At 44.3% G+C, this 12,802-nt stretch overlaps 1 protein-coding gene across 3 annotated transcripts in view; it reads left to right on the top strand.

Moving 5' to 3' along the window:
- Positions 1 to 12,802, top strand: part of LOC126539428 (dystrophin-like) — a 48,357-nt gene that overhangs the window by 11,754 nt on the left and 23,801 nt on the right. For all 3 annotated transcript variants that reach the window (XM_055075377.2, XM_055075376.2, XM_050186259.3), the window contains exons 8-14: positions 1,580 to 1,694; positions 2,483 to 2,537; positions 2,630 to 2,741; positions 4,763 to 4,878; positions 6,702 to 6,774; positions 9,570 to 9,658; positions 12,453 to 12,597. In XM_055075377.2, the coding sequence (XP_054931352.1) occupies positions 1,580 to 1,694; positions 2,483 to 2,537; positions 2,630 to 2,741; positions 4,763 to 4,878; positions 6,702 to 6,774; positions 9,570 to 9,658; positions 12,453 to 12,597 (705 nt within the window). The remainder of the gene's footprint in view (positions 1 to 1,579; positions 1,695 to 2,482; positions 2,538 to 2,629; positions 2,742 to 4,762; positions 4,879 to 6,701; positions 6,775 to 9,569; positions 9,659 to 12,452; positions 12,598 to 12,802) is intronic.

Genomic DNA, 12,802 nt, shown 5'->3' with positions numbered 1-12,802 from the left:
TTTTGAGGTGGCTATCTGCTTGTTAACTCCAATTGCTTGTTCAACCAAGACGTTCTGTTGACAGGTGTAACTACCCTCAACCTGCAGAGCATGACGTAAAGGATGTCTAATACTAAGTGTGTCATTGAGTGTGTTACTTAGTGCATTTTGACCTAGGCAATAAGAGACAGCTGTACCCACTAAGTGACATGTGTTTATGAGACTGTCATGACAATTCGTGCAATTACAACAATCTCTGCAGGCTTCAGGTTTCTTGAAAGACAAAATTACTACATGGGGACGAGATTTCGTAAAGTTGCAACTCAGGATTGCTGTTTCCTGCCACGCAAAGTAAAGAAGTTGGGATTGAATGTATTCATCTCCACTTTATGCCTACAGCTTTACACATCTAGCTTGGTGCTTCTCTATGCTACGCAGTGCAGTACGAACCTTGTTTACAAAAATGCAGTTTGTATCCAGACTACTTTGTCAATTAACAGCCACTGTCATTGCAAAAGCAGTCAACCATTATTAATAGTATTTCCCAAATGGTTCCACTTGACAGAATACAAGTTAACACACTGCTACAGTGCTGAACGTGTTAGCATGGTGTCTGGGTTGCTCTTTGCAGACTGGCTACAAACAAAGCAGAAATGCATTGTTGTGTCACTGCTCCTTTTTGCTGCTGATGAGATCATTGCCTGCATAGGCTTTGTATTAGTTTGGTGGTCTAGTAGATGTAATTGGCATTCGCACTGCGCAATGCTGGCCTGCGTTGCTGTGCAATATAAGGGCTCAATGTTATTGCCGGACTTTTTTTTTTTATGCGACGCATATTACTAGAGCTCAACCCAGCTCCTCAGGCGTGGCGGTGTCGCCTTCAATGACCTTTGACCCCATGCCATACCACGTGACACCGTGACGTCACGACAGAGGAGAAACGGGGCTCAAACTCGCGCCGCCGCTCGCGGCGTCGCCTTCAAGGCTGACCACGTGACACCGTGACGTCACGACAGAGGAGAAACGGGGCTCCAACTCGCGCCGTCGCTCGCGGCGTCGCGGCGGTATATAAGCAGCTGCGCTTGTTTCTAGATGGCTTTGGCTCAACTCTTGCAAGATGGGCTGGGTGGGAATCGAACCAGGGTCTCCGGAGTGTGAGACGGAGACGCTACCACTGAGCCACGAGTACGATGCTTCAAAGCGGTACAAAAGCGCCTCTAGTGAATGCGGTGTTGCCTTAGAAACGAGCTGTTTCTAAGGCTCAGGTGTGCGTCGCTTGCTCAGGCGCACATTTCGTTGCCGCGCCGAACGCTGCATTGCTCGACGCTCACCGCGTCCAATGCGCGGCGCGTAGTCGCTGCGCCGTAGCCCATTGTCTTACACCCCTTGGCGGGTCGACGGGAACGCTGTCGCGTTCCACTCTTGAAGGCGAAGCAGAGTAACGCATGAGTTGTTTCTTTGTCTAGCCGAACCAAATATAGCCAAGCAACAGCAGTTCACCAGGCTAAACAGTGGTTCAACAACTAAAATAAAGGCTAGTATGCTTCGCATCCTGGGCTTAACCTTAGCTAAGCCACAGCCATTTTTTTTCTTTTTCCAGCTCGCGCCAGCATTGCCCGCCATTCCTGATGACATGTTCCTCAACTGGCTGCTCCGGGAACCACAAAACCTCGTTTGGATCTCAACCTTCTACAGGATGAGGTCCACTGAAAATGGTAATAAGCCACGTCACCATTCTCATATCACTTGTGATTCTTGAACTTTCATTTCTTTTGCATGCTTTTTCCCATCACCAGGTAGACCAAATTGCAGTTTCTGTCCACTGTGCGAGGAACCGTGCATTGTTTTACCTTGCTGAGCGTACACTTTTCGCAATCGTAGACATTCTTTAAGAGGACACTAAAGAGAAACACACTTAGTTTATATGATTTAACTATTCTTTCAGAACTATTTCTAACTATTCTGTCAGTGCACTGGTGCGCCATCATGTATTTCAAATTATTTTTCTTATTTGGGCCATTGTACTACAGTATAAGCTCTTACTTTCCCAAATTCTGTTTCTGGCTCCTTTATAATACAGTGTGGCTCGTTTTGGTCAGAAAAAAACAGCTAGGCCCATGCAGACATTGCAAAATTTCTTGAGATCATGGCGAAATCCTGCAGGATGTTCAAAACAGGTGGCACCACTTGTGTTTCATTCTTGCACCTTTTCTGGCTTAGCCTCCTTTCGTGGTAAGAGTCACTTAATTTTTTTTATCGCGGAAGCGCAATTTACTAATGGAGGCAGAATTCTTTTTCTCTTTAGTGTCCTTTTAAATTTCGAGGCCATGTGGCATTGCCACCTCATTTTTGAAGTGGGCAAGTGTGCGACGAACAGATGTTTTGGTTAGAAGGTAGCTGTGAATTGAAGGTAAGTATGAGATCCCTGCAAATCGTTTCGCTGCATCCCTTCTGTTCTAGCACTCGCCCTGCTGTCTATAAATTTCGGTTGTGTCTGTTGCAGTTGCACACCCAATGAAATGTGGAGCATGCAAGACGTACCCCATCGTTGGTCTAAGGTGAGCTACTACTCTTTTGACTGCTGCGAATTAGGACAAGCAGTTGTCAGTGTGAAATGTGCTCGTAATTGTATATCCTGGCCTCTGGACAGGTACCAGTGCCTTCAGTGCCTCAACTACGACTTGTGCCAAAGCTGCTTTTTGCACGGCAATGTCAGCAAGAACCATTCCATCAAGCACCGAATGCAAGAGCACTGCCAACAGGTGGGCCTGCCTGCAGTGATGCTACATAGTAGATTTTTCACGCATTTAAGCCACTGCTGCCTCTGGCCTACACAAGAGAAAGAAAAAAGAAGAATGTAGTGTTTGTGCAAATAACCTCATGCAGCAACTATATAGCACGTCAGAAACACTTTGACTTGACTTGCAGTGTTTGTTCTTTTTTTCGCTATACAGTCGAACCCAGGTATATCGAATCTGAAGGGATCACGAAAAAGTTTGATATATAGATAATTCGATATATAACATGAAAATTTTATACAAAAGATTTTCCAGGGGATTTTACTGCTGTTTGTTATACACAATAATTCGTTATGTGTAGGTCTGATAAAACCGGGTTCGACTATGTTCTTGCATTTGTAATACAGTATAACTGTGTGGAGTTGCTCATTAATGTCAGCATTTTCTTTCTTGGCTTAATTCCTGTTGTTCTGCACTCTTTAATGGCTTGTTCTCTAATTCTATTACAGTATACTCCCGTAAATGCGACTCCATTTTATTCGATTTTTCGTTTAATTCAATGCTGGCCTAAAGACCTGGCAGGGCGTCCATGCATTTCTATGGGCCCAAACTTTCTCTATTGCAATCCTAAAATTTGCCTTCGCTGGATAATTCAAACTTTACCAGTCAGCATGCACCTGCACCTCCCCTGTGGTGAGCACGATGGCGGCCCCTTTAGTGGTAGCGCCTGTTTTAGGTGGCAGTGAATGCGTTGAACAAACATCATCTCTCGCTGAAAACGCCCATTTTCGGCCTGCCCTGGGAAGATTTTCAAACAGTGACCGTAGCTCCAAATGTTTGATTATGGTATTTACCCAACTCTAACACATACTTTTTTTGTTTTGTTTTATTTTTGAAGAAAATTGGGCTGAAAATTGCCTGCATGAACAGTGCAATCGGACACGAAACAAGATCCGTCTGTGCAATGTTCATAAGCTTTACCGCATCACTAGGATGTATTGCGGCAGAGCTGACCTTTAATATAACTGTCTGGCTTGAATAACTGTGAAACTGGGCACCATTGCTCAGCAACTTTCCTTGCCAAAAAATTGGAGGCACGTTAGATTTCTAATTTGTTTAGGAGCTTTAATGTCATTTCTACATTCGCTTTCTATGTTTGACACATCGAAAGTGGTCACACGTTTGATTTGTAAACCTGTTAGAATCAGGCAAATGCTGCCAAATGAATCAGTGGTTTGTATTGGTGTCTTCCACCAATCCACCAGATAATTCAAGCAATTTCGTTGGTCTCGTCAGGCTCAAATTAACGGAAATCAACTGTAATTGTGTTTTTGCCTCTGTTGACATGGCTACTTAAAGAAAGCACACTGTGATGTGCACAATAATTTGCGATAAAGTGCAGCTAAGCTATATTTATTTATATATATATATATATATATAGTTTGGAAGTTTAAGAATCTGGTACCATGGTTAACGCTGCTGTTTCACCCTTCACCTCACTGTACCATTTCTGTTGACAGTGTGATTGTGAGGTACCTTTGTTTCAATGCTTCGTATCAGCACAATTATCATAGAATGATTGCAAGCTCAACATATTTACAAGGCTTCATGATTCCAAAAAGCAGACATAAAGTTTGTGTTGCCTTTACTGCCCATCTTTTTCGGTGTTTTCTTATGTCTGCTGTTGCAGACATAAAGGTATGGCATTGCTGCCATGGGGACTGAGGCATTAATGAGATGAGGGCTGCACAAGACTCCTGCAGAGTCATGCAGAGTCCTGATCGCAGCAATGCCCTGTGTTGTTTTGCAGTAAATTTCGGGTGATGTCGCATTGGCCGACCCACTGTGGTTGTATAGTGGCTTTGCCGTTGCGCTGCTTAGCCCAGCTTGGCAGCTGCATTTCCATCGGGCCAAATGCAAAAACACTTGTAAAGAACTCCAGGCGGTCAAAAGTAAACTGGAGTCTTCCTTTACAGCGCGCCTCATAATCACATCGTGGTTTTGGTTAGCCGAACACTCATTTCACTGCATTGCAACATTCGCAGACTTCTTCCTGGGAAAAAGTCAAAGGCGTCCTGAAGACTATCAGCCTGAAGATCCAGCGCTGGAAGCGTGAACCCAGGCCCAGCTACCTTCCCCTGCAAGCCAACCCTGAACCCAAGTAATTTTAGTTCCTCATTATGTGCCTTGTTCAGGGATTATAAACGAGAAGAAAAGGGGTTAACCGAGGGGCCCGATTTTTATTAGTCATATCATAAGCCAACAAAAACAAACACTGACACCAAGGACAACATAAGGGAAATTACTTGTGCTTAATAAATTAAAGAAACAATAAATTAATGGAAATTAAAGTGGATGAAAAAACAACTTGCCGCAGGTGGGAACTTAACCCACAACCTTCGCATTCCGCAGGTGGGAATCCTGCACCAATTGCACCATTATCATACTCATACAAATTGCTTCGCCAAATTATGCCGAAAGCGGAAAAATGACCGAAATTGCAGCCCGCTCCAACAAAACTGTTTTGGCTCCGCCAGGCATCAGCAAAGGATCGCGGGCACTATACCGGCATGAGGCAAGGCATTGTGGGGTTAGTCTCGGAGGTATTGTAAAAGTAGCTTTCGTATTCTGGCCGCCAGTGGGCGCCAACAGCCACACACGATTAAAGCTCTTCTACACCGAAACAGGCCCCTGCATAAAAGTAAAGGTAGCGACATTTCTTCATGTTGCCGCCCGAGTCGGTGAGTGATAGCAGGTGGGGAAGTCCGGAGCTTATCCACGCCTCCCTCTTGGAGGAGTGGAGTCGCATGGTTGTGCTCGGACCGTTTCTGCAAAAACAAGTGCGTGAGTGTTCATGCACTGCCAGCTGTGTCTTTTTTATTTTGTGTTGTTTATTTTTTTACTCGCGCGGTGTGCAGTCCCGCGATTGCAGTGATCGCGAGTCCTGATATTGCTGCAATCAGAAAAAGGCTTTGTGAGGATACGAGCGGCAATTAAAAGCGCATGCGGTGAGGGGACTCTGAGAAGAAGCCAGGAGAGGACGAATGTACGAATGTCGTGACTTCTAGCTTACTCACGGGGCTTGTACAGAATCACTCTATGTGAACTCCAAGTGATGTGGGTGTTCTAGTGAGTCTAGCGAATGGCAAAGTCAGTAACATGCAGAATCTTGGTTCGACCTTGTTGGTGCTGTTAATTTAAATTACCTGGAAATGTCTTTGAATAGACCACTGTGGTGTCAAATAACCCTAGCTTCTTCACATCTGTTGAAAAACACCTCCAGTCACTTCACCAGCTCTGAGCACAAAAATAGTATGAAAAACATCTTTAGGCTGCTTTTCGACACTTTAATGCTGCTGAATGCAAAGCTTTGTGACTGTTACCCCGTTTAATTATAGGCTGCTCCAACATCAGAATTTGTCAGCTCCTCTGCTCCACAGTGAAGTTTTACCTGCTCCAAAAATTGCTACAAAATGAATTTGGGTGTTACCACCCCTGCTTGTTCGATTGAGCGGCACACCTGTGCAAAATACTTGCCATTTTGTTTGTCCAGGCTAAGCTGCATGGTGTTATGCAGTTTTAGCTAACTGTCGCTTATGGGTCGCTTTGCTCATGCTTCATGCGATCGGACACTGCAGAGAACTGCATTGGTTTTGCATTATTTACAAGCGTCTCTCTCCCAAAGACGTAAACTATGGACAGTACGCTTGGCTGCAACATGACAAAACAGTCAAGCGGACGCGCCGTTGTGCTCCACTCAGTCGGCTTGACACGGAGCGAGAGCAGTGTTATGCTTTCTGCTGCTGGAATGAGCATTGTGTGCACGCACACTGGTGTTGCTGCTGGGCAACTGTGAGCACATTAGAATAAACCAGTCTGCGTGAAATGGATTGTAAACAAAAAAATCTAGAACTCTTTATTATCATAACATTGTACACATGCTGCATTCTGTCTTGTATATATCTTTGATTGACCCTCTTTTAGGCCTCCAGCACAAAGCCCGAAAGCGTATCGAGTGCCGCCGTCGGATGAAGTGGACTGTGTGAAGTCAGCAGCTGTGAGTGGCTTCCTTTGCTGGCTATTCTCAAAAAGAGCTGAAATAGAGTGCTCATGTTTCTTTTTTTTTTTCTCTCTTTTTTTATTTTGTAACTAGTTGGTAGAGGTAAAGAACTGAAAATTATCAGGTTATTTGTTTCTTATTTTGTCCTTCTATTGCGATACCAATTATATGGACACCTTAGGTGCATTCCTGCCGGTGGCATCGCTGTGAGGTTCAGTATAAAGTCCAAGGATGATAAAATCGTCGCTGTTTTCACAACTTAGTTCCTGTTGATGTGAGCAGCAGCAGGAAGGTCAATTTGCTTGTTGCTGCTGCCACGTTTACTCACTGCAGCATTTTGACAGCGAGTCTCCACGGTCACCGAGTGAGATGTCTTCATGCTGGCTCGTGTGCGTGTGACGCCGTGCTTGTTAATTTAAATAGTATGTCCTTGTTTACAAGTTTATATGGCCAATAAAACTACTATCCCTACTTCATATAGCTGTCCACTAATTGCTATCGCAATTGGTGCTTCGTCTTTTTGGCGAAACGGCGACTTTTTTTTTCAAGCAGTAGTTGAAAAGACGGAAAGTTCGAGAGGAAGGAAAATTTGCAGTGTAGTGCTGCATGTGTCACTTATGACAAACCTTTCACTTGAGGGCTTATTTTATTAACCGGTTACGACATTGCATTAGTAAACACTTGTTAGGGAGCAGAGATGTCCTAATTAATTAAAATAAATTCCTATCTAGTTATGCACCCGTTACTGGGTCTGTGGTGGAATAGCTGTGGTAGCACCAAATTTCTCCCAAGAACCGTCCTGATCCAAAAATAGCACTTTAGCAGAAAATTGCACCAAACCTTTGCCGGAAAGGCATTAGAGCTGCCTCACTAGTAAAACTGAAACCATCGCCTAAATTGTGCTGTTATATCGCAAGGGAGGTGAACCAAGCTGCCGGAGCCATGGATATAGCCGGTGCCGTTGGTCCTCAGTTTGCTGTTTTCGCTTTTTTGTTGAATTTCACAGGATCCAATTTTCTGGCACTGTGCAGTCTTGTTGTTTCTTCCACTTGAGGGTAGCCAACCGGACGTTATTCTGGTTAACCTCCCTGTCTTCTACTTTTCTCTTTCCTCCTTCCTCCTCCGCTTGAGATGTGGTCGTGTATTGCTCGTACCACTGTGACTTGAAGCTTGCTCAAGGAGGCTTTCGGGTCAAAAACAGCTTCAGATAATGATCAGTCGCACATTCTTTAGCATAGTCATTAGACAGTGCCCCTTTAAAGATACCTTGTAATACATGTACTCAATCGCTGGCTCGGAGGAAAAAAAGAGAGGGAAAGACGGGGAGGTTAGCAACCACTGGCTAATAATTTGGTATTATTGGGGTCTTCCTTGCAATCCCACACGGTCGGAAAGGCATATCTTGGGGTTGTAATTCGAACAGCTTTCACGTTCTCCTGCCTAAGTGCACGTTGGGTAAAAGTAAATACACCTCTGGATGTCTTCACTGTAACGTTAGTTTAGTTGTGTGCATCATAGAGGGTGTTGTCTTCTTTAGATGTCCTTTTTCTTTTATCTTGCTTGAAGCACGGTGAACATGCAAAAAAATTTTGTTGCAAGTCGAAATGGTAGCAGCATCATTATACTGCGATATGCGCACTGTGGCGCAAGCGTTGCCCTACTAATGCCACCTAACGGCGGGTCACTTGGGTGCAGAAGGCTGCTCCTTTTTTGGCTCGGGGTTGGCAAGCAGTGCGGACGTTCCGCGCATGTGCTGATGCATGCCTCTGTGAGACCGTCTCGCAAGGCATGTTTGTTTTCACGACCGTACACGCGAAGGACCAGGCATTGGTGTCCAGCATGGGGCTAACGTACTCACTCGATATCCAGTCGCAGTGAGTTGGACTTCCTAGATTTGTTGTGCACCCATCGGCATGTTCTTTGGATAGCAGTTCGGCTAGCTGGCATTAGTGTATGAAAGGTGCAATAAATGCCCTTGTGATTGTTTACACTACTGTGTCATCATTCGTTTGTCCCAAGAGCACGGGTGAGACCTCACACCACAGGGAGAGGCATTCTATTCAAGATGAATAAAACTAGCCTGGTAATTTTTATCCCGATTGTTGCATTGATATTGAAAAAGCCGGCTCCTCTATATTTGTTTGCTTTTTCAGTTAATATTGAGATCTTGTGGTGCATAGATTATGTACGTTTGACGCTGTGCCAAATCTGCTCCGAAAGGTCGAATATGGTTGTTCCATCACTGTACCTCCTGCTTTGAAGCCTCACTCATATTTTATTGGTAGCATTAGGGGAACATGAGTGAAATACTGAAAACATGCCTTCTCAGGAAATTCAGTGACAGCTGCAAAAGCCAGTTTTCAATGCATTTCCTTAAGTTATTGATTTGGGCAACATGATATTGGAGTGCAAAGATACGAGAAAGGAAAGATTAACAGCGACAGACAGAGCAGAAAGAAAGACAGCGCTACTGTAGCGCTGTCTTTCTGCGTGATGTTATTCAGCAAGCAGCTGCTAAGAACTTGTTGTTCTTTTGGATTGGTGAGATGCATGATCTTGACTGCATAGATTTTTTGTAGATCTCTTGCTGAACCTGATTACTTGATGCTACTGTTCGCTCAGCCGAGGTTGCCTAACGTGCCTTTTACCAGTGTTCAATAAAGTCAACACTTGGTAGTTGGCACATGTACGTTCAAATCTTTTGTCTTGCTTTCTGCATTCCTTGCACTTGGTACTGTTGTAAGCATGATGTTTAATGATTCATGTTTCTGCTGTTTTTATTTATCCTTCAGCACAATAATGCGCTCATGGCACCATGCTTGGACACCCTCCACCAGCAGGAGCTGGAGAGCATCATCGAGCGGCTCGAACGAGAGAACAGGTCAACTTCTTTCACTCACCCTAGAGATGAGTTTTAGTACTTCATGTTGCTCATCTTGTTGTCTGGCACCAAATCAGGCTGCACCAAAGCATTGCTCCATACCTGCCAACTCTCTTAAATTTTCTCTGAAGTTTATGAATTTGGGCTCATTCTACAGTCTTGCAAATGTATTGCCTAGTTTTACGAAAAGTTAATTTTGGTCCAAGAAACCTTCGCTCATTGGTCTCTGATCATACCCTTTGAAGTCTTCTGATGGTGAAAAAACACCAGAGAGGTATTTGCTTCAAGGTAGTTTATATGGACAAACTCCTGAAGCAGGTACTTCATGTTGCTCATCTTGTTGTCTGGCACCAAATCAGGCTGCACCAAAGCATTGCTCCATACCTGCCAACTCTCTTAAATTTTCTCTGAAGTTTATGAATTTGGGCTCATTCTACAGTCTTGCAAATGTATTGCCTAGTTTTACGAAAAGTTAATTTTGGTCCAAGAAACCTTCGCTCATTGGTCTCTGATCATACCCTTTGAAGTCTTCTGATGGTGAAAAAACACCAGAGAGGTATTTGCTTCAAGGTAGTTTATACGGACAAACTCCTGAAGCAGGTGAGATCTAAAAACAGTTTGTTGTCTGTCAGTTGCTGCTTGCTGTTCCAAGTTTGCTTCTGCTTGTGTGGTGCATAAGAAAATAAGTTACAATTAACCCTTTGAGGGTCGAATTATTTTGAAAGAAACTTTCCCAGGTGGTCAAATTACTTTATTGCGGATCTTGAATGTACAAGATGTATAAAGTCGGGAATAAATAGTAAAAAGAAATTAGGAACAGTATTTTGGTGTCGGCATCACTCAGAACTCTTGGAGTGACGAGTTGTGTTGACACACGCAAGGCAGAGGTCTGAGGCACCCTCTCGCGTAAGCGGGTTGCCGCAGAGAGCGAGAATACCTCGTGAGCGGCGGTGATAAACAAGCTAAGAGCAGTGCCAATCGAGAAAGAAATCAACTTCCGCAACCCCTGCAAGAGAGTGCCGACAAAGAGAAAGATCACGTTTCGCGCGCCTCCGTTGTGATCACGTGGTGAAACCGAAACCGCAAAAGGGGTGTTGCCGCAGTCTGCGCGATGCGCTGAAGCTAGAAATCAGTTCTGTTTATCTCTGCAAGAAGGTAGCACAAATTTCAAACGCGTCTTGCAGCACCTCCCAGTGAGCACGCATAGTCATTATGGCGCGAAATTTCAAACGGTGGGTCGAAACCATACCCTTATAGCAAAGACCTTGCGGGACAGAAAACCGCTGCCGTACATATATGACAAAAACCTTCAAAGGGTTAATTACATGAATAAGTAACATGCAAAAGATCTGCGCTTAGGGCAGACTTCTAAAGAAATGCATTCTGACCCCCCAACCACATCCTGTTTTTCCTTCCTTCGGGGTCGTGTCTTTGAGAATTTTGTGAATTGTAAAGCTCACAGGTCGGGCAGGTATACTGCGCTGTTATATATGCACTGTTAGTCAAATGTCATATTGCAATTGCATAAGACACATAAATACCTTTGTCATATATGTATACGGTATTTATCAGAAGCTTATACTATTCGTTACTTGCTCTTATTGGTGAGAAACCTTTTAAATTTACTTTGTTACGCAGTAGAACCTCATTCTATTGTAAAAAAAAAAAACACGAAAAACATAATAATCATGAAAACGTACGATCCAAACTAACTAAAATATTTGTAGACTCAGCTGTAGTTGGCATCTGTGTGATGCAAAGCATTGTGCAAGTTTCTGCAGCATATGTGTGCCGAGCTGCTGGCGCCGAATATGGCGTTGCCATTTTTGTGGCTTTGGCAAACATACGTTTGCGCTTCTCGAATTCGGCCTGCAGCAAGTTTTAAACGTGGATCACTGGCACGAAAAGCTGACGCATGTCTATCTAGTCGGGCCCAAGCGACCTGACCTGAGACGCACGTTGTCATTTTGTTATTGCATAGTGTTTTGAGACAGTGATAGGAAACCTAAACAAGATCAAATTGGTGGGCAATGCCGGAATACGGTGCTGCCAAGCACCATATTCACTCACTTACATTCACTTCACGCCGCCTGCAGTAGGGACTGACAGCGCGTTTGGGTTGTCATCTTTTAAATGTGTGCAATACGATTCCAATGGCACTATGCCCCAAGCGCTGTGAAACAGATAGCTGAAGATGCTTGTCGCAATAGGATTGGTCACGATAGCTGTGAATGCGGCATGCGATGACCCAGGAGGAGATTTGGTGGTACCGAAATAGGAGACTAAGTGCGCACCTGACGTCTTCACGCGAGATGGGTGGGCGAGTATTGCGGGGAAGCTGCTGCGGCGGGCAGCTGCTGTTTTGGATTGCACACACCTCGCGCCTTTATTTCCGTGGGATCTAGCGTTGTGAAAATGTCTCATCTGACCGCAATCTGGCAAGGCGCTGAACGTTGGTGCCGAAAGTTTTCCAAGAAGATATAAACCGGTAAGAAATAAGTGAAACTATAATGGGTCATTTTTTGAGTTCTCGATCACGAATGTTGGCGCCGAGAAACCATAGATAATGGGATTGTATCAATGAGGATCTACTGTATTTGGTAATTCGTTATATTCTTGTTCATTATATTGGAGTCTGATTGGGTCAGCGTGCGACAAATGTATGCTTATAACAAATATTGGATATAAGCAATATATTTTCTTGTCTGATGCGTCTTTATTATATAACATTCGAGTGTAGGTCTTTTGGATATATGTCGTCCCTGCTTCTGACTGGCCCCTACGTGCCCCACAGGAACCTTGCCCGTGAGGTAGCGGCCAAAGAACTCGGCACGGGTAGCCCAACATCGGTGCCTTCGTCACCTCTCCGGCAGCGCTACCTCCACCAGCACCTGGCGCAGGTGGAGGTGCAGCTGAAACGCATGCGCAGTCTTCTTCAGGTGAGAAATATGGTGCATACCTGCCAACGCACCTAATTTTCAGAAACTTCAAATTTTTCTTTATTTAAATGCGCAGTAATCTCGCTCTCCTCACTTCTCGGTGTTGCATTTGCATTATGTTTACAAATTTTGAAGTTCCTAGGTTGACAAATATGATGGTGCACTATTATTACTCTTTGAAGGTTCTGTTTGGATGTTCTGTGAA

Source organism: Dermacentor andersoni, chromosome 11, assembly GCF_023375885.2.
Source record: "Dermacentor andersoni chromosome 11, qqDerAnde1_hic_scaffold, whole genome shotgun sequence".
Lineage (NCBI taxonomy): Eukaryota > Metazoa > Arthropoda > Arachnida > Ixodida > Ixodidae > Dermacentor > Dermacentor andersoni.
Note: the sequence above shows the minus strand (reverse complement) of the source record. Positions and strands in the feature narration are given on the sequence as shown.